Below are 22,098 nucleotides of genomic sequence, written 5' to 3'. Positions count from 1 at the left end.
ATCATTTTCATTTTCACTTGTCACAAGATGTTAATTAGATAATTTAACAGATGTCACAAGCGCTCCATTATATTGATAGACTAGAAAAATATTTGGGTTTTATAATTAAATGCATCCGTCTGTATGTGGTGGCTGATGCAATCAAATAAATTTTTTCGAGAGGCATGACAGTGTCACAGAGAGAGAAAGATGGTTTTAAAATCAATCATTTGTCCATCGTTTCACAATTCAGTCAAAATAATGGGGAAAAACTGAAATCTTCATGTGTCTGACAGTCTTTAATTATGTGCTTTGGTGCTATTATTATTCTTGTGTGTTTCCAGTAAGCTGTCACAAACACCTGAAATTTCAGAAAGCGAAAGTTGAGCCAAACAAATGCTCGTGCTTTGTCATTCTGATGAGTGCATTTCATGTCTAGAAAACAAGCTAAGTGTGGATCTTGCTGAGACCAACACCTCAGAATATTAAAATATATTTCCATCTCATGTGCCGAAACAAGCTACATCTGATTGAAATGCCCCATGAAGCAATTCATATTTGCGTGATCAGTAAATCAGTGCTTTACTGTCAAGGTCACCTTCTAGTAATATTTGAATTCAGCATACTGTTATGTAAATGTATCAACCTTGATGAGCTCAGTTTCCACCTTTGAACATAATCTAATCAGATGCTCTATGATAGAGGATGGGATTTTTTTTTTTTTTTTTTTTAGAGAAAACTCAAGTGAACCAGTGCAATTAAACTAGAAAGGTCAGTTAGAGAAATCAGCCATCCACCCATTTTCTAAACCACTTAGCCTGTTTTTTGTTGTTAGGAGCTGGAGACTATCCCTGCTGACTTGGGCCAAAAGATCATTTGTACCCTGGACTGGATGCCAGTCAGTCACAGGGTGCTTAAGACACACAATAACATTCACATTGACACCGTCTTTGAGTGCAAGCCAACCCCACTGCCTGAACAGAAATCAAAGGGGTGATCCACTACAATGTCTGTGACTTATAGAAATCAGTATTATTTAGTAATTCATTCCAATCACCAACTTCAGTTAGACTGTATACTGTATGTATTTCAAATACTGTATTTATTCTCTGACAATCTCAGAGTACAGTGCAAAATGAGTTTGGGATAACATTTTAAGTTTGCTGAACAATGCAAAGAAAACATTTACAATAAACCAACCTATTAGAGAATATGTATGCAAATCCTTTGTCGCCAATGGCCGTATGCGCAAATCTGAAATCATGTAGCATTACAACAGCCACGACATCTACAAATTTGGCTCGAATAGCATCATGTTGGGGTTGGACATCAATTATTTTGTGGTTGCATTTGCTCAAAACTTCTATCAGACAAACTGCTGTGAATGATTCGATGTGGCTTGTGGCACAATCTCATTCTATACACTTGTAACGCTAGTCTAGCATAATGCGTATAGAGTGTTCTGCGTGGCCTGTTTTGTCATTTAAATGGGATATTCTCAGGAGCCTTGTATTCCATCTTTAAACAAGGAAAAGCAAGATAGCCTCATAGCCCTTTAAGACTGCACAGGGACCACAGAGCAAGACGGTGCACTTTGTTTAGCTCTCTGAGTATAGCTGTCCATTAGCCCTCCTGCTTCGACACACTCGATTACCAGTATGTTTCATACGTGCCATTATCTGGGAAATATCGCCATTAACAACAGCGATGAATTCCATCATGCAATGTGTTGCGACCCAAATGTGTGTATTTGCACACGTTGAGCCACAGCATCTGCTGTGAGTTGTCACTCACTTTTGGATGTGAGAAGTTGTGTGTGTGTGGGTGTGAGAGAGGGAGAGAGAGAGAGAGAGAGAGAGAGAGGAAGTAACTGCTCACGTGAAGGAGGTATGCTAGGTTTGGCAATAACATGAATGACAACATAGAAAATGATGATCCAGTTTCAATCTTAATGAGTTTCCTGCTGTTCAGTTCATCCCAGCCTGTATATTTTAGAAAAATAACTGCAGATTATTGCAATTAGTAGTTTCATCAACATAAGTGGGACACATATTTCTTTCATGTAGTCTCAACTACAAATACAGATTATGAATAAATACCTTTAATATGGCTGCATACACAGAATTTTTCACTAACTGGAAACATTCTCATGTGTTTTTCTTTACTGTAATAATTTTCTGAATGAAACGGTCAATTATCTTTTATTTGAGAAAGTGCTCAATTGTGCTTTTCAATTCAAAATCTGTGATTTTGCCATCTGAAATGTCATGTCATGTCATCTTCCAAACCGCTTATCCTATATAGGGTCGCGGTGAGTTGCTGGAGCCTATCCCAGCCGTCAATGGGCGAAGGCAGACTACACCCCGAACTGGTCGCCAGCCAGTCGCAGGGCACACATAGACACTGTCACTGAGCGGGAATTGATCCCACGCTGCCCGCACACAACTCAGGCGTGTGTACCACTACACTATCAGCGGACCTTCCATCTGAAATGTGTTTAATTCAATGTATTGATTAAACAGTAGCCTATATTGATAGGCTCTGTGATTGACTAGGAACTAGTTCAGGGTGTAGTTTGCCTTGCACGCAAAATCACCAGATAGGTGCCGGCTAAACTGTGTTCAAATGCAAATTTAAATATATAAACTGGAGGACTTGTCAAGTCATGAGGTCCAAGTATACGTCAAGTCGAGTCACTTAGATACCAAGTCCCAAATCAAGTAATTCCCGTGTTTTTAGCAAGTCCTAAAAATAGCAACTCGAGTCTGACTCGAGTCAAGTCATATGACTCGAGTACCCTATCTCTACCAGCCCCCCAAGGTCTAAAATCAAAGGTGCCCCTCATCCCAAAATGCTTGTTTAACATACCTTTAATTAAAAACGCCTAGTAATGCCCATGGTACATAAATGTCAAAAGAAAAAAGGTAGCTGGTCCATCTGCACATTTCTGCCCTCCACTTAGCAATTTAAAAAAAGCAGGTCCCATCAATATTCCTCATGCGGTAAAAAGGCCAGCCAGTCTAATTGCTAATTACCTTTTTATCAGTGACGTTGTCCGCCTGCGCTGGACCCAGGAATGTTTCATGAGAAAACACCATTAGTTCAAATGTCAGGCGTACAAGTCACATCCAATCTACAGATGCCGCATGGCAGAAAACCATTCCATATTTAATGACGCCGCTACGCGTTCATTCAGAAACGTCCCTTTAGACCCCCAAAGCCACCGACACAGATGTGGAGAGCAAGCGTTTATTTTAGTGTGAATGCGAGCCGCGGTGGCCACTTCATATTTATGTACACATAATCGCTCTTTAGGGTACAAATCTGTGTCGGTTGCAGCTCCGCGGATGCTGCATGAGGTCGGGCCATGGGCAGAGCGGGAGATGGCAACATGACTGAAGCCAAGCATGCACGGAGCGGTTGGGCTTGTGTACAACAACAGCGTCTGAGTTTTAGACAGGAAGTAGAGAGCAGAAGTAGATGAATCTCTGGTGCAAGAGCCTTCCGTGTGGTGCTATGTCAACAACACACGCGCACCAGGATTTGTGTGTGTGTGTAAATGCGCATTTAGAATGCGTGCGCATAATCTGGTAGATGGCCAGGTATGATTGGCGTGCGCTCGTGGGAGGTCAGGGCTGCAAGAAACCGATTGGCCGCGTTTGATTGTAGGGAGTGGCTAGAATATGAAACGTCTGCTCCTGCCTTTTGCTTGGGCAGGTTTTTGGGGACAGCTATCAAGGAGACGTGGTGTGAGAGAGATTGCGCATGCTGAGCGCAGAGCATCTGAGCTTGAGAGAGAAGGGACAAGGGAAAGGGGGGAAGGGAGGGGGAGCAAGAGAGAAAGAGAACAGAAGCGAGTGAATAGAGAGGGAGGGAGCTTCAGGCAGAGAGACTGGTGGACCAGCTTTCAAACACTGCAGTCTTTCTTTTGCTTCTTGTGAAGAAACTGTCCCCCTTTCCACTGCCCGTCTCCCCCGCTGGACGACTTGCTCTCCGTACCCACCTAGAGAGGAGGAGACAAACGCGGGAGGGAGGGACCAGAAGACGGGACACTTTGCCTTAGTAGTGAGAGTCTGGAAATTCATTAAGAAGCGTCAGCACTGACGGACACGTTGTGAGGCGCAAGAAGAGAAAATGAGAGAGTTGAAGAAGACGACTTGATGCGCCGTTTGTGTGGGCAGAGGAAGCGAGAGGAGGAGTAACCGCTAGACACTTTTGGGGGTAGAATTGGCAAGTTAGGAGAGGGTAGTAGATTGGGGATTTCGATCCGCAACGAATACTTTGCTCATGTACATTATCCATCCTTGTGTGCTTGTTAATGTTCCATTCGCACTCACACCCGTAGCCGTCTCTTCTCACTGCATGTCAGCAAAATCACGTCTCACACATGCATGGTGCTGAGCGCTTGAGAAGTTGCCGCGGGAACACGATCAGCAACTTCTCATGAGATCTGCTGGATATTTCTGTATCGTCTTGACAGCCCGAAGCAGCTGGGCTTGACAGGGCGGGGGATGTCAAAGCTCTCCAATCATCTGCCTGATTAAAGTCATCCGAGATGAACCTGCTAACAATTTTATCTGCCACGGCGCGACACCTGTGTTTGAGGGATTAGTGGTGGTGGTGGGGGGAGACAGGGATGGTCAGATGTGTGCGCTTGGATTAGGTCCTAAACACGCAAGAATTACACAGGTGTTGGGGTAGGATTATGCAAACTCTCCTGCTGCATGCAGTGACATTATAGGCTTTAGGAATAAGGTGAATGACAGAGTATTATCTCCAACAGATTAGTTTTTATCAGGCTATGACTCTTGGGATATAATTTAATCAGCTGCTCCAGGATTTGAAAGTGTTTAGCCTGACTTTTGAGGTAACCTGAGGATAGGTGAAAACACTTTCAGCGCTCAACATCAGCCCCCAAGGACTTTGGCTCCCTCATTGGGAACTTTGCACAGTGCTGAGTTAGCTAGCCGCTTGTCAAAACTTGCATTATGAGACGCTCAAGCACGGATGAGACGCCGTACCGGCGAAGCCCGTCTCTGGACAGCAAAGCTGACACACCGCCGTTCACCTCTGGCTTCCATCGCTTCAGCGGAGAGTTTGAGTACAAGCGGCCACCGTTTGCGTTTGGCTTCACCACCACAAAGGGCCCACAGACAACCAAGGGCCGCTGCGCTCAAGGGAAGAAGTATGTGGTGTTTTACCTGGACCTCTCCTTCATCTTCCTCCTAGAACTGCGGCGCTGCAGGATGGCTGAAGGTTGTATGATGGCACTGCGTTATGGGATGGTCTTCTTCAACCTCCTGTTCTGGGTAAGACATGGCATTTTGTTTACTCTGACTGACTTACATACTCTTTGACAACTTGCTTGATTTCCACTGCTTTGGATTTCTCGTTTCGGTCTTTTGTTTTCATGTAGCTTTGGCGTATTTGTGATGTGGTAATGATGTGAGAGGAGAGAGTGAAGGTGATAGAGATAATGGATTTCAATGTGTGCAAAGCTCGCTGTGTGGGTGATTCAAGCGTTTTCTTCTTACTATTGTATACTTCGAGTGTGGGTGTACGCCGTCTTATTTGCTGTATTAAGCTTTGGCTTACTTGGAGCGTGTTTTAGAGTACATGCACTTAATCATAGTGTTCTTATTGTGCAGTAAACCCTTACCTGGCTGCGCTTTGCCTGCGTGCCGGCGCAAATGTGCACCTCAGCATAAAGATCGAAGTGAGCGTCAGTCTGCGGTAGCTCGCTGATCCTATCTGTTTGCCATGGAGATGTCGGAGGTGTTTCGTCTGCCTGTATCACTGGCACCCCGATAACCCCACAACAGATCATTTTCACTCACACTGTTAAAGCTGTCATGTTCCTCCCGAGCGGGTCGGATATGAAGATCCTGTTGTGTGTTTTGGCCAACACCACCATCGGGAAATCTCTTCTAACTTGTCACATAGTTTGTAATGGATTCTGGTCCCTATGGCTGCCTCGCTGGCACTTTCTTTGATTTGCCGTATTGTTCTGTTCTTAGTGGTAATGGAATGAGCTGAATCCTGAAATGCAATCTCGTTGCCCAGATGCAATCTGCCTTAGGCATCGCGCAACCTCTTCACTCCCAAATCTTCTGTCTGCTGTAAAACGGAGTGGAAGAGAGGTCACAATTTGTTATTAGCGCAGCTGTGCGCGTGCTGGCGCTGAGAGAAAAATATTGACCACTTGACCACACTGAGCTATTGGCCTCTCCTCTGCAGAGAAGCCAATCATGTTACAAACCTCCAGGTAAGGAGTGGTAAAGCCATTCAATATGGAGCCCGCCTTCTTATCTCAGTCACTGAGGTTGCTGATGGCCAGTGCCTCATTCAACACTGGGATTTTGTCAGATAATTCAAAAGTGAATACATTTGGAGTTCCTTTTCACCTATATTAAAAAGTATGATGTCCTTCTTTTGATTCAAACATGTATAGCATTTCAAACTCCGAAAAAGTCATCGTTACAATTTCCACTCAAATGCATTTATTGAGTGAAACCGAACATGGTTAAATAAAAGATCCTCATATTGATACAGTGCTTTTCTGAACGTCAATGTTTAATCGCGCACTGAAAGCACAGAAGCTGCTGATGGTGGGTTTTTAATTGTGTTTCTACAAGGCACAAATACTGCATAGACACAGAAACAGCAGACAAGACGGGCAGACAAAAGTTGTCCCTAGACTTCATGAACCCATGTGTGAAGGGAAATATAAAGCAGGCGGGAGTGAACAGGCTTATTAAAAAAAAAAATCAAGCCTATTTAGAATGGAACGTTATTTTGATTAACAAGTTATCATTTCACAACAGAAATCACATTACCTGCTCATTTATTTTAAAGCAAAATGGCTGATTCCCGCCTGGCTGCGCTGTCCAATATATAAATGCTTCCTCTTCTACTCTGTCATAGTTTAAAATCCGATTCAAGCAAGGAAAACATTTGGATGGTCCGTAATTACCATTTAAAAATCAACACCAATAATGCAGGCATAAATCACAAGTCATTGACTCAATACCATTTCTAAGATCATCAACATGCTTTCTGGATTCAGGAGGCTCAGTTTGAGATTAATTTGAATGTTTATCCTGCAAGCGTAATCTGTACAGTTTCAATTGGCTGCGTGATTGCTGTTCACTGTCTAGCGAAGCCTAAAACGCGATGTGTAAATGTATGGCATCAAATTAAAATCACAATAGGTGTCTTTGCAGGAGGTGTAGAGGCTCAAGTGTTGACAACAGTTTTTCAGTATATGAACACAAAGAGCAGAGAGTTGATAAACAGCACCGACAGCGGGAAGTGGGACGATCAGAGGACGACAAAGGAAGCATCCGCAAATTCACACTCTATTATTTTGTATATCCACGTGGTAGTCTTGTGCTCATTCGTGCATGCGATCTGAGCTAGGCCCATCTGCTCTCATATAAGACTGGCGTTAAAGTGAACTGCTTTCAAGGCAAGTGCTGGAGCCGGGACATTGCGTCAAACTATGAATGAATGTTTTTATGAAGTGGGTCAGACTTTCTGCGCTGAAGGCAAAAAAGACGATAAGGACATGTGCATGGTGATGTTGACTGGAGGAGGCTGACAGCTCCTTTGCACCCACACACGAGCTGCAACTTTGCTCAGGTTTTGCTGCAGTAGCCAAAAAAAAAAAAAAGACTGACAGGAAGATGCACTCCGTCACAACTTTGAAGCCGCACAGGGGATGAATGGTTAACACTACTGCCTCAAATTAAGTTCTGGGTTTAATTTAGCATTAAGTGGGCTTTCCTTGGGTTCTATACAGTTCTGTACAAAAATGTTCATTGGCATGTTTGAAATTGTCAGTACTATGATTAACTGCGTGGTGTTCCGTTCGGTGTGTACTCTGTCTCTCTCATCATCAAGTACTCAGGAATATTCTCCAGCCACTCTCCAAGCCTGATACATCAAAGCGTTGCTTCAAGAATGGCATTCAGCGTATTGCTCAATCATTCTCTATCACCAAGGGAGTGATTAAAAGCGCATATAGAGTAGCTGTATATATACTGACATGGAAACCTTCTTGAAATACAAGGAAAAACCTTATTCTGGCAAATAGTAAAATAGTTTAAAGCGCTTAAGTACAGCTGTTACATGAGTGAAGCGCTTTCTATAGTGAAGCAGTTAGGTAGGAGAAAAAAATACAGTATTTGGGGGAAATTATGAGGCGAGGCTTTAATATCTCATTTCATGGAGACATCACTAACGATGACGTCATGTCATAACCGTCCGTAAAAAATGAATCGATCTGAACCATGGCTGAATTACTACGATCGCCATAAATGTCCACTTTATGCATCATGTTTCAAGTAAGATTAAATTAAAGTAAAATATAAAGTCAATAGTGTTACTCAAAAAAACTTTGCAGATTCGATGCTCTGCTGCCAGCACCTTCCCTCTGCCTGCACCGAGCGCATTTTGGGCTCCGGATGTCGTCAAAGTCAGTTATATGCGACCTGGCCGTTCAGGCCGAGGCCGCATTGATTAAATTCGGATACGTATCCGATCTATGGCCACCCGTTAAGATTGTCATAAAAAAATCAGATACAGATCGCATGTGTGTGAACCTAGCATAATACGTATTTTTGTCCAAAAGGCTAAGACTAAAATGGCTGTCAAAATAACACTATGAATGATATTTTATATTGGTCATATTTGTTCGAGCCTAACTGGGTTTGAAGCCAAGTTAACTGCCACAGATGTCAACATTGTTAATTAACATTAAGACAAAAAACAAGTTTTTTCGCCGCTCATTCTGGTTCTGATTAAAAAAAAAAAAAAGAAACACTGGAAGAAGACAAAATAATGATGTGCTTACATGCACCAGCAAATTCCTTTAGTAGAAAGCCATGACTTGTGGCAGTGTTTCCCAAACTTTAATTGAGCCAAGGCACTCAATCTACCATGGAAAAATATCACGGCACACCACCTAACAAAAATGTCACAGAAAGTATGGATGATGAAATAATGATGATCCCGTCTCAATTTATTCACAAATGGACTTACTCGGTGTGAAATGTGAGCCTGTTTAATTGAGCACAAAGCTGATATGCTCGCAATAAGCTATTACTTACTCTCTTTTATGAATGGCAAGAGCAAGTGGATACACAGGTTTATTGTACTTATTGGCATCTGATGAAAGAGCATTTTTATTTTTTATCAATATATTTATTACGTTTCAGCACAATTACAAAAACGCTATACAATGCTTAACCCCATCCTTTCCCACACTCCCCCAAAAAACACTCTCTTATGTACTTGGCCTCTTAATTACCAAAGATCACAAAGCATATACCTGACCATTCATATAAACAAATTACATGCATACTAGTACAGCTTTCAATATCCATGATTAAAGTGGACACCCTATATAATACCGGTAATAATAATAATAACAACAACATAATCATAAATTGTATAAAAAATAAAACTAAAAAATATATATGTATACATGTACATACATACATACACATGCATATATATGTACACATACACACACACACATGTATATAAAAATAAAATAAATAAAATAAACAATCAGGTTACCAACTGTGGTGTAAGTGAAGTCTATGTAATAGTTAAAAAGTGTCCAATATCGGCTTTTTCAATGAATTGTCTAAATGGTTTCCAAATGTTGTCATATTCATCCAGTTTATTTTTAAGAAGAGTCTCTCCACTGCCATGCACTGTCCCATAGACTGGATCCACGCTCCAACTGTAGGTGGTTCCGATTTTTTTCCAATTAAGAGCTATGTTCCTTTTGGCCTGTAATATGGCAAAGTCTGTAAATTTACAACCTCGGATACCCTGGTATAAAAGTTTTGGGATGTACATGCATTATTACCATCTTAACATCCAGAGGGACTGTTGTGGACAAAATGAAACTAACCTTACTCAATACACCCTGCCAGAATTTCTTAATCTCATCGCATTGCCATACACAGTGCACAAAAGTCCTTTTGTGGAGACGTCGGTGTCTGCATTTAACATCACTGCTACATAGGGCGCAGAGGTGATTTTAACCATAGTCCCTTGTGAGGATAAGCGGATTGGATAATTGATGACGACACATGCGCCAGAGTAACGAACACAAACAACAATAGACACCAGCTTTGAGGAGTGCTTGGATGAGGATGCCAGTACTTCACAACAAACACAGGAGTCTTTTTGTTTTGTTTTGTTTTTTTTGCTGAATAGCCCATTTGGATTATAAATGCGCATGGGTGCGTGTGCACGTGTTCATCGACATGTATGGCCCAAAGCGCATGTGCGCAATGCATCCCGACGTCCTCAAATGTTTTATGAATGGAACAACATGGACATCTGCCGTCTTCGTACGAGTCCACAGCGGCCGGCGTACGTGCAATGTGGAAACTGGAGAAGACTGAAAAAAAGTGGGTGACTTTCAACCACAATGTCTAATGTACTGCCCGCGTTTGTTGAAGTCTTAAAACATATGCTCTCACGCAAATGCGACCAGATGAATGAAAAAAAATGAAATGAATAACTCGAACCCTGACTCCATAATGTTGCACCTTGTAAAATTGGAGGCAGTTAACTTCAAAGAGGCAGCTGGTTTACTCAACTCTAAAAGCAGCCAATCATATTGTGCCCTGCTTAGACGTCCCCTCTAAAAAGAAAAGAAGAGCTCATTTCTGGCGACAGGCAGTATTAGCGCTTATTGAAACCTTGACTTTTTAAAACCATGGTAAACCGTCAAATTGGTAATCAGTCCATGTCTAGTAATGACATTAAACGGCCATTAAATTGAATCAAAAAGAATTAAACCGCTTTTGTCACACCGTATAAGTTGAATAGCCTTTGTGCTGCTCTTTCTGGTGTGCCTGCCTTGTTCTCGATTTGCCAACGTGCTGCTTATTGTGGAGTGAGTTGAGCTCATTGCTGTCATACAACACTCTTATCATAATTCAAAGCAAAAAATTGACGACGACTCCAAGGTTCGAAATAAGTGCATTCGCATCGCAGTTTGCAATAAAAAGCAAAACTGAGAATTACAGATTTTAAACTTTTTCTGATAATTGACAGTCCCAAAAAGCTTTGCTGGGCTGAACCCACGTGCATTAACATAACGCAACGCGCTAATGTCCCGTACGTGTGAGAAGTAGGGAAGAGTACCTGTGTCTGTTTATGGTAATAAATGTTTGTGTATTTGATAATAAATAAAATCTAAAATGTGTTAATTTAATCTTTAGTTTTTTCAAAATATAAATCTTGATAAATGAATCAAAAAAAAAAACATCATGAATTTAAAACAAAGGATGGAGTGAAAATAAAGATTGAACATTTAACAAGTAGTGAAGTATAAATAATACAAACAATACATTTGTACAAAATACAAAGTGTGAAGCAAAGTTCTTTAAAAAGTTTGTTATATTGTCACATTTTCTTGGTTGATAAAACCCTTGCTTCAGGTCCCAGGGATTAGCCTGCTGTAGCTTGTAGCAACCTGTTTTTCACGTTATCTTATTCCATCATCAATATTATTTATAGGACCATGAATGGAAAAAAAAAGAAAAAAAGATGTTGCAATCAGCTTTTCAATTGTATTTTGTTTCATCATTACTAACTACATGACCTGTTTTTGCAGTTGCATTCTGTTTCATCATTAATTAATTCATTATATTATTTTTTTGTATTATTATTGCAAACCACTGTTGGTCGATATGCAACACAGCCTTGTCATTTATTTGGTGAACGAGGGATAGGATATTTATAAGTTCTTTGAACTTCAACCTACTCCTTTTGAGTTTCAATTGTAATTTTATTTTGAAACTTGTAAATCGAGTTTTAAACATGATGCTCAAATAAAGAGAAAAAAACAAATAGAAAGTTGCTCCTCAAAATGTTATTTCCAGCCTTAGACTGGTATCTTGAAAAACATCGAAGTCGTATCTCAAGGCACCACTGTACCAGGTTGCTTGAAAGTGCTAGAAATGTGCGATTTTAGCATTTTCAACAATGCCATCTTAAAATAAAATCTAGTATATTGCTTCCCTCGCTTCCCTTGTATCACGTGTTCTCAGCCACGTTCTAAACAAAGCCGGCCTTGTAGCTACTTCACATGCGGACCAGCAGGAAAAGGCACCAGGCTTAAACCTGTTCCATTGCTTTGCACCCACTTCCAAATATGGTCACGCTTGCGTCCGGCCGCTCCGCAGTGCGAAGAGGCTTTTATCATATACAGTACGCATGAGTTCAGAAACAAGCATTTCAGCATCATTATCGTTTTTTAAGTCAATATAAATGAAAGTGAATTCCTCTCTTTTGAAATGGTGAAAATAGTCTGTAGAATGTTGAATGCCGGTCTTACAATCCTTTTGCTGTGGTTTTGATGCAAACTTTGGGCTGTGTTTTATTTCTTGGCAATGAAAAGAAATTGCCATAGAAACCTTTATTCAGAGCTCTGCTTTGTGTTGCCGTGTGCCTACATCATAGCCTTGAAAAGAAAGTCAAAGGAAGACAACACTCCTCACTAAAATGGGAGTACCAATGTGTGAAGTGTTAAATAAGCTTAAACCTTGTCCAAGTGTGTTTGAGGGGGGGAAACGTTGCCTCTTCCCAAACAAACAAAACAGCTAATAAGCAACACATGCGACCTGAGACAAATGCTGATTATCCCCTAAATATAATGGTGATGACTCTTGCATAAAATTGCAACAGTAAGGCGTTAAAAAATGTGCGAGCTGTAAAAGCTGGAAATCACCACCGGGCTGGTAAGTGGCCCAGAGTGGAAAAGAAAGACCGAAACAATTTTTAATTACTTTAGACAGCACAAAAGGCTTTTGCTCACTTTTGGAAGCGTTGCTTGGGTAGGTGGGTGATACCCCTTTCAACAGTGTCTGATTCTGGGACACAGATGCAAGCGATAGGATTGCAGGCTGTAGGAAGAGCCCGAAGACATGTTCTCTGAAGTTGTGTTTACTTGTCGTCATAATGTAGGTCAGAGCCCAGTGGAAAATCCAGGGATTGCCAGAGTTGTGAATGGATTGCATCCGTCTCCAATGATTTTGCCAGATCAATAGAAATTGCCCTTCTACTGATCTGAGATGTGTCTGACCTGCCCTGTTCAGCCCTCGCTGCCACACAATCCATCGATTCAAAGCAGGACACGCGGACGTGTGCGGCATGAGAAGCTCTCTTAATAGGGCCGCAATTTGCATTTGCTGAGTGTGGCATGTTTGTTCGCATCAACTCATACGGCAACAATATCATGCTCTCTCTGGCTTTTAGTGAAAGCTGGAAATGGAGCCGGGACACGAGGGATGTCGCACTGTCCCCCTCACCCGCCCATGTCATTATTATTGCTTTGAGACGATAACAGCTACGGCGTTTGTATTTCTCTTCATGATCAGGAATCAAATCAGATGGACCTCATATGCCAGAGTGGGATGCTCAGACGGACACGTAGGGCTAAATATATCAAAATATCCACACTTCCACAATACACCAATATTCCCATTGAATATTCACCTCAGGTTTTCCCGGGCTTCAAAGAGATCGTTAAGGCTGACCACTGGCCTATGAAATACAGATATGGCCTGAAGTCTTCAGACGCACCTCTTTTAATCAATATTAATCAATCATGGGTTGGACTAGATGTTGCCTCAATCTTAATTCTTCCCATTCTTCCAACTTTGTGGGACCAGTTTAGAGAAGGCACTTTGCTGTCCACAAATGGCACAAATGATAAGGAAAGTATATTGCAGTGCTGAAACATGTTCTTTTTCTTGATTAAGGTTTGACAGTTGACAACAGTTTGAAGTGCACATTATCACCACGTGCAGGACTTCATTGGAGCTGCACCTCGCTGAACATACACTGTGAAAAGTCAAGACAAGAGATGCTGGTACATATTGACAGACATCATATTAAAGAGAGTGTTGCTTCCCAGGGGAGTTTCCGCAAATGCACGTCCTGGCGTATAGAACTGAGCTTTCCATATCTGACCGCAGACACGTTGAGTAGTGATGGGCATGACAGTTCTTTTAAGTAAACTGAATCAGTTCATCAAAAAGAACCGTTCAAAAGATTCGTTCACCGAATCACACACACGCGCCACCTTTGCCCGGGCACGGACGGAGTGAGTTAATTTAAAATAAAAAAGCAATTTTGCTCACCCTGATGTTGCAGTAATTGTAATTTGTGAATTATTATTATTATTATTATGATCAAAAACGTTGCAGCTATAATGTATGAACGAGAATGGCAGTACAGTACGTTCACTCACTGACTCGTTCGTGAACGGGAAGTTACCTTACTGATTCCTTCATAAAGGCCAATATTGTGGTAGTATGTTCATAAAATCCCTCCTCCATCTGACGCCGGCTGCTGATTGGTTGTTTGCGAAGATTGACGACATGCGCCTGGCTGAGCTCAATTGAAATGAGAAAAGAACGAATCACTATGTTCTTTACTTGTTCTTTGCTTGAATAAGAAGAACGAATCACTTGAGGAAGTGATCCATTCACTCACGTTCAAAGAAAAGAGTCGTTCTTTTTGAACGAATCGTTCGAGACAGAACCGGCTCTGCTGGTTGCAGCCATGTAAGACGCTCCTTTTTGCCACAATTGTTTTGGGCATATTGTATAAAATCAGGTCTACCAAATTCTTAACAATCAATGAATTGATTACATTCCCACCATAGACACTCACTTCCCCAAAAGATATTTGCATGCAGCCCCTCCACTAAATATTGGCTTTGTGAGGCTAAAAAGGAGGTTGGGAAATGTTGCCGGTGCCGTAGCAGACCACATTTCTCACATCAGGAATGAATTTGGTTGTGATGCAACAGATCCGCCCATCTTTCCTCATTACCACCTGCACATTACACGAAACACTGTGAAAGGAGGTTGCCCACCTGATGACCCTGATCAAGTGAGTATCCCTCTTCCCACTCAACAAATAAGTAGAATGTTGAATATTAATTCAATCAATTCATTTCCACTGTCACATTACACCACAGAAACTTAACATTTTAACTATTGAAATGACATGAAATTGGGATACAAACCGGCTTACTTTTCACAACACTGAAGCAAGGTAAAACCAACCTTTTATTTAAAGCGCCACTAAAAATACATTGAGCTGCCAAAGGACTAATTGCTCTCTTAAGTTTTGTAACTTCGCTTTCACTGGACTAAGACAACACAAATTAAACTAACCCTCGTAGGATTTAATTACAATGAAACTCGGTGTGCCCGTCACCTTTAATCACACTTGCAAAAATACGCAGCCTGAGAGGTTTCAAAGCTTTGACAGGTTTGTGTGGTGGGACCAGGTACAGACTCACATTAAAACCTAGCACCACTAATGTCTAAGAATTTACATACATTACATATTAATAACTTTGAAGAAACATTACTGGTCCTTGGCTGCCTACACTGGCGACAGATTCAAGGTAGGTGGTGTCAAGGGGCTCTAAGATTAGCTTCCGTGGAGGTCAAAAAGGGATCTGGAAGAAGATATTGAAGAGAAAGTTGCTGCAGTATAGGCTGTTTTGGACAACACTCATGGGAATGTTCAACTTACTGCAAGTCACCTGCCCACATGAATTGCACCTAGAGTACACTAGCTACTCAGACCAATTCAGCCAGTTGCCCGACTTTTCTGTGTTTCAGCTGCTTCCACAGTGAGAAGGGTCAAAAATACCGCCAAAGTGCCTCTGTAACCCTTCTGTCGGCAGTGGTGAAAAGTCAGTGAGGTCATCTTAACCAAGCTATCATTTTAGAGCTATTTGCTGTACAAGCTCTGCAAAAAAATTCCGATGTCAACAAATGATAAATTGTACTGAAACTGTCATGTACCCATCTTTTTCTTGCTGTAAATGAGTGAGTGAGCTTCCACCACATACTCCATCACCTTTCCAAATTAGCCTGCGGCGGGAGTGGATGCAGTAGAAATACTCAGTGAGGGATGTGCTAACTCTTTGGTCAGTGTCAGTGTCAGGACATACAGTACATTCTTTCTTTCACCACATCTGCCTATCAACACTTAAAGCGGAAGTCAACCCAAACACATTTTTTTCAAGAATATGTTCCCAGCAGGCCCACTAGTTGAAACACGGCATTCTGATAAATATTGCGTTTGTGGAATAAGTGTTAATCCACTCGTTTTTAGCCATCCCTGGGGGCGGCCATTTCGTCTTCTGTCGACTGACAATGACATCACAACTGCTCACAACGACCAATCACGGCTCAGATTCAGAAAACAGGTCAGCCGTGATTGGTCGTTGTGAGCAGTTGTGATGTCATTGTCAGTCGACAGAAGACAAAATGGCCGCCCCCAGAGATGGCCAAAAACGAGTGCATTTTGCTGCTTAACTTATATTCCACAAACGCAAAATTAATCAGAATGCCGTATTTCAATTAGTGGGCCTGCTGGAAACATCCATCCATCCATTATCGATACCGCTTATCTTCACAAGGGTCGCGGGGCGTGCTGGAGCCTATCCCAGCTGTCTTCGGGCAGTAGGCGGCGCACATCCTGAATTGGTTGCCAACCAATCGCAGGGCACACAGAGAAAAACAACCGCACTCACAATCACACCTAGGGGCAATTTAGAGAGTCCAATCAACTAACCATGCATGTTTTCGGAATGTGGGAGGAAACCGGAGTACCCGGAGAAAACCCACGCAGGCACGGGGAGAACATGCAAACTACACACAGGGAGGCCGGAGCCGGGATCGAACCCACGACCTCTGAACTGTGAGGCGGACGTCCTAACCAGTCACCCACCGTGCTGCCCTACTGGAAACATATTCTTGAAAAAAAAAATTGTTTGGGTTGACTTCTGCTTTAAGCAGCTCAATACAGGCCTTACTGTATAGTTTCTCTCAACATGCGTTTAAAAGGATTAAAAAGGCCTGACATCTGTAATGAACTTAAGAACCAACACAGTGTATAACATATCAAAACATTGTGTAATTACTCAGAACTACCAGCCCACTGATGTCACTATTGAGAATGAGTTGTTGTGTACTCAACAATAACAGTTATACTGTAGACTGTTGTCATTGTACAGTCAAATTCCATTCAGTACGCCTCAACCACCTTGACGTACAACAATGAGACAAATAGACAATACAATAGGTTATTAAAATAACCTAGTGAAGTAAAATAAATGAGCACAGGGGAGTAGTATCTGTATACACATTATGGCCTGTAGATACTGTAACTAAATAATAAATTAATAGAGGCAGCAGACAGTGCAGTAAAAGGTAAGTGCAGCAGTGCAGTGCAAAGATGCAAACATGCAAAAGGGGGGAGTGCCTCAGCAAGTTCTTCGGTTTATGAGGGCTGATATTAAGATTAAGTAAATCTGTGGGATGTGGGGACTTGGTCTAATTCCCGTTGTTCATGTCATCAGCTGCATGGGGGGGAATGAGGTCTCAAGCCAGGAGAGTGACACATTAGGTGCACATGATTTGAACATCAGAATCTATAGATGATGAAAACAAGTCCTTTTTGTTTTCTACTTTGCAAAACATCGTTCAACATTACGATTTAATGAAAGCCAAACGTCTGTATTTCAATCCAAGAAAATCAACATCTATTTCAGTTAAATTGGTGTTTTTCCTGCCTGTGCTATTGAAGAAATGCTGGTTGACAAGTGGGTCTTCCAGGAGCATGAAAAAAAACAACCTTGTAGGTTCCCAGCAGCATATTGCACTCAGTCAGCCAGACAGCACGGAATAATGTCATCAGTGTAAAGACTGGCACTACGGTCTTTTAGAGAGGAGACTCTTACAGTGCTATAGATTATAAATAAGACAGGTCTTAAAAATGCTCCTTGTTGAATATAATTTCCGACTGGATAAAATATGTCTCTCCTTGACACACTGGGGTATTTCAGAAAGGTTAATCAAAATCAGATCATATATCCTCCACACGGAGAAAGAGGTTGGTCAGACAGTCATTATGCTGCTTCAATAAAGGTCAAGGATCAAATTCAAACACCAAAGTTTAGTGGGCGCAGAACATTTCGATTTATGAAACTTTGCTTTGGCTGTGCGTCTCTCGGAATTTGTGTGAGGTGTTATATTTAGTGGATTGGAACCAAGGACAATGGACTGCAACTCATAATGTGAATGGGTTATTCAAACAGCGTTCGAGCTTTTAACTTGAGCTTTGGGGGACTACAAACGTAGGCGTATGCGCGAAAATGCATGATTGAGCGTGTGTGACAGTGCAGCATGTATGTATGTGTGTGTGTGTTGGGGCTGCTTGATTATGAAAAAAATATTAATCATCATTATTTTGGTGATAATTGAAATCACCATTATTCAAACGATCATTTATTTTTGGGTACAAAACAAGAAAATGTTTAAACGTAAAAAAAAAAATTATAAAGAGAAATACATTTAAGTAAGTTCCTTTTGGACCAAACAATTTATAAAATTTGTTATGATAAAATAAAAAAACGGTGTAAATGTACAGTGTATATTCAAGTATGATTTCTTAATAATCATTATGAATAATCATTTTTTTCCCGATTATGCCGATTTTGTAATCGTGGAGTGTAATAATTTCAATTAATTGCACAACCCTAGAGTGTGTGTCTGTGTGTAAATATGCATACATATCACCCATATCATAAGCTTCTTCCGTGTAAGATCATATTGTTCACAGATCTCAGGCCTGACTTTACAAAGCACTCTCTTGCCATACTACAAAAGTGAGATTGAAATTAATGGTCATTGAGTAATCCATGCTGACAGACCTGAATTGCGAAAATGTTAAAATATTCATACAGGACACTTAAGGGCTGAGTGTGTCAAAGTGATGTGCGGTGTCGTGGAAAAAGAGCATGCGGGTGTTGAAATCGGCACTTCACTACAGACATCCCTCTCAATTTGATCGCCGTCGCTGGATCATTGAGTCACATTCCGTACACCGTGAACCGCAGCCCACTTCTGGAAGTTAACGTATTGTTTGAGTGGAAATCCATCCACAGAGTCAAACGCTTGTGAAATCAGTGTGAACGGGTCCACTTTGTTTTAGTCAAGTGAACCACGTGAGACATGAATGAAATCCAAAAGACAGCTGTGATGTGTTGAAGATCCATACATATGTCCAAGAGTGAACCTGCTTGGCAGCCTGTCTCGTTACAGATGGAGCCCAGATGGAACCGCTGAGCACCATCACCAGACCAACTCTGTTTTAATAGGAAGGAAAAAACGCTTCTTGACACATCTAATTGACGGAGTGGTTTCATGCCAGACGCTTGCTTGAGTTTAGGGTGCTGTGCATTCCCTACTGGAATGCATCCAATGTGAGATTAAACGGAATCTGGGTGGATTTTGCATGTTCTTCCTGTTGCTTATGCTGCAGCTTTCTCCCACATTCCATAACATGTGTTATAGATTCCAAATAGCCATCGGCGTTATTGTGAGCGTGAATTTAACTTGTCGATATGTGCATTGTGATTGACAAGGGATCAGGCAAGGGTGCGCCACACCCCAATTGACTGCAACAAGATTGGAGGCCCCCCCACGACCCTAAACTGTATCGAGAATTTAAAGATGGAAAAGAGAATGAAGCTGATTGGACTTCAGTTTAGTCGGGCACGAGATTCAAATAAAAAATATTGCTACTAACAAGCCGTTAGCTCACTTCACCTTTTTAATGATGTAATGGAGCCAATTTAGTCTTTGAATTATGCTGTCAACATGCTGGTAATGATGGCATTGTGAAAGAATGTACTGACTAAAGACCAGACTCATGGGACACCTTCTTCATTACTCGTAATCGTTACTCATTGCCACTTTTCATCATGATTAAACCTGCTTAGGACACTCTTTTACTTGTAAATGCAAATATAATAAAGGTACATAAGTGTTGTTAACCTTTGTGACTTTTCCAGTTGTTCCCATTATTCGCGTCATATTTTATTATAGGCCTACGCTAGAATAACATAACATTTAATACATCATTATTATAATGATATCATGCTATTCTGTTGGCCATTTTGGCAGGGATAATGCCAGAGTAATTCTGCTGCTCTGCAATGAGGGGTGCTGGTCCGTTTTGAACGCCCGCCTGTGATGTCAACAAATAAGGTTAAAATCACACATATATATTCAGGTAGGAAAGTCAAAGCTTGATTAAGCATTTTCAAAGATCAAACATGCACGTTTGACAATGAGTACAGCGAAAAGAACGTTTTACATCCTTAGTGCTTCGACTGCATAGTAACAGTCTTTTTGCGGTGTCTAAGACATTTCTGAAACTAATTGTACCTTACAACAAAAGGTAGCCATGGGATGTTACCATCGTATAGCGGAAATATAATTTATTTGAATACAATTGATAGAGGAATTCTATTCTTTGGATTTCTTTTTTTTTTTTTTTTTTTGTCGATGAAAGGAGACAAATCGTTTGGTATGTCATTCTCCTTTCACTCTAAATCTTCTGGGATCGGCACCAGCTCTTGCCATGACACTGAAAAGAATAAGCTGCATAAGAAAGGCATTTTAGGGATTGACAGGGTGGGATGTAGGGGCGCGTGTAGGTCCTTAGGTATTTATATCAAAGAAATGGGAAATTTCATCTACAAGATAACCACAGTTTTCGACACCCAATGTTGTTGTGGGAGTGTGGGATTGCCAATCTTCAGTAAATCGCAATTGACATCCACTTTCGACAAAAGGGCATGAATGTGATGCATGGTTGTCGCATTGCCTTATAGCGTCTCTCTTTCGAAGTTTCCTTCTTTTCTTTTTCAAGTTGCTTTCACATGGGGGGAAGCTGCACACTGCCCTTTATCATCCAAGATGATATTTCTGCTAGTTTAGCTAATTGTGTTCAGGGCACTTCACAGTGGTTTTACAGAAAACTCTGAGCTGAAAGAGACATTGCAAACGACAGCTCCATCCACGGTGGGTTGTTGAAGATTTCATGTGGTTTTCTCATTAATAATATCTGCAGAACTTCCCCAAAGGCCAATCTAAAAAGTGAAGTCTTTTTTACCGTTACAGTATGTTGCTTTGTGAAACTTCCTCTGTTGTGGTTGTTTTGTATAACTTGCTACTGATTCAGTTCATTTTTATTTTAAAAGGTGAATTATACAATTACTTTGTCCACTGTAGTTTTTATTGTCAACTATTTAATACAATGCACACAAATTTAATGCCACACGGATATATTAAATATAGATAGCTATACATATTACAGACACGCACACACAGACGCAAACACATACTTTGTACAAGGGGAGTGGCTCGTTACAGTGAGGTAGGTATTAATGGCCTGACCCAACAGTACCATGGAGAAGGCCAAAGTGCAGAATAATTCAAATATATAACATGTTCACAAAGGACAACCGGTCCCCCCATAATCACACGAGCAACATAACCATGAATTAAAGGGACACTTGAATGGGCTGAACATTGGCTTATATGATAGGTCTGGATGTAAAAATAATGTTTGCACTATTCGCCCCCTTAAAAGAATCTGTAGTGATTTAAAGTTTTTTTTGGTGATGACTTTTACCACAAATTGGAACGCTCACTTTTGGGGCGTGGCTTTTCTTTTTTTTTTTTTTCATCTCAGTATGTCCACGTCATAGAGGTAAGAATTGTAATATTATTTCCTGGCTTGGTTTATAACATTCTTTTGTCACCTAGAGTCCAGAAACGATGACCAATCGCCATCAAAATTCATATGCACATACCTACTCTTGTCCACTTCAACTCGTAAAAATATAAATTCGATCGACACAATATTTGGGATTTCTTGACATCACAATGTGACCTCCATTGAGGAAAAATCCATCCATCCATTTTCCTAACCGCTTATCCTCATAAGGGTCGCGGGCGTGCTGGAGCCTATCCCAGCTGTCTCCGGGCAGTAGGCGGGGGACACCCGAAATTGGTTGCCAGCCAATCGCAGGGCACACAGAGACAAACAAACAACCGCAAACACAATCACACCTAGGGGCAATTTAGAGCGTCCAATCAACTTACCATGCATGTTTTTGGAATGTGGGAGGAAAACAACCGGAGTACCCGGAGATGAGGAAAAATCACCTGCACAAAATCAAATATATTGTGCTAATCCGTTTTT

The 22,098-nt window shown here is 41.2% G+C and overlaps 1 protein-coding gene across 2 annotated transcripts in view; it reads left to right on the top strand.

Moving 5' to 3' along the window:
* The window catches only part of tspan4a (tetraspanin 4a), a 134,148-nt gene that overhangs the window by 23,929 nt on the left and 88,121 nt on the right, over positions 1-22,098 (top strand). The window contains exon 2 of one of the 2 annotated variants that reach the window (XM_086026418.1): positions 5,209-5,288. In XM_086026418.1, coding sequence (XP_085882544.1) covers positions 5,226-5,288 — 63 coding nt within the window. In that variant the 5' untranslated portion in view covers positions 5,209-5,225. Of the gene's footprint in view, positions 1-3,715; positions 5,289-22,098 lie in introns of those variants that run through there. The other variant, XM_086026417.1, reaches the window with a different exon arrangement.

The sequence above is a fragment of the Filicampus tigris genome, chromosome 3 (genome assembly GCF_054856515.1).
Source record: "Filicampus tigris isolate MCC_2025a chromosome 3, RoL_Ftig_1.0, whole genome shotgun sequence".
NCBI classification, from domain to species: domain Eukaryota; kingdom Metazoa; phylum Chordata; class Actinopteri; order Syngnathiformes; family Syngnathidae; genus Filicampus; species Filicampus tigris.
The sequence above is the reverse complement of the archived record's forward strand: the minus strand, read 5'-3'. Positions and strand labels throughout refer to the sequence as shown.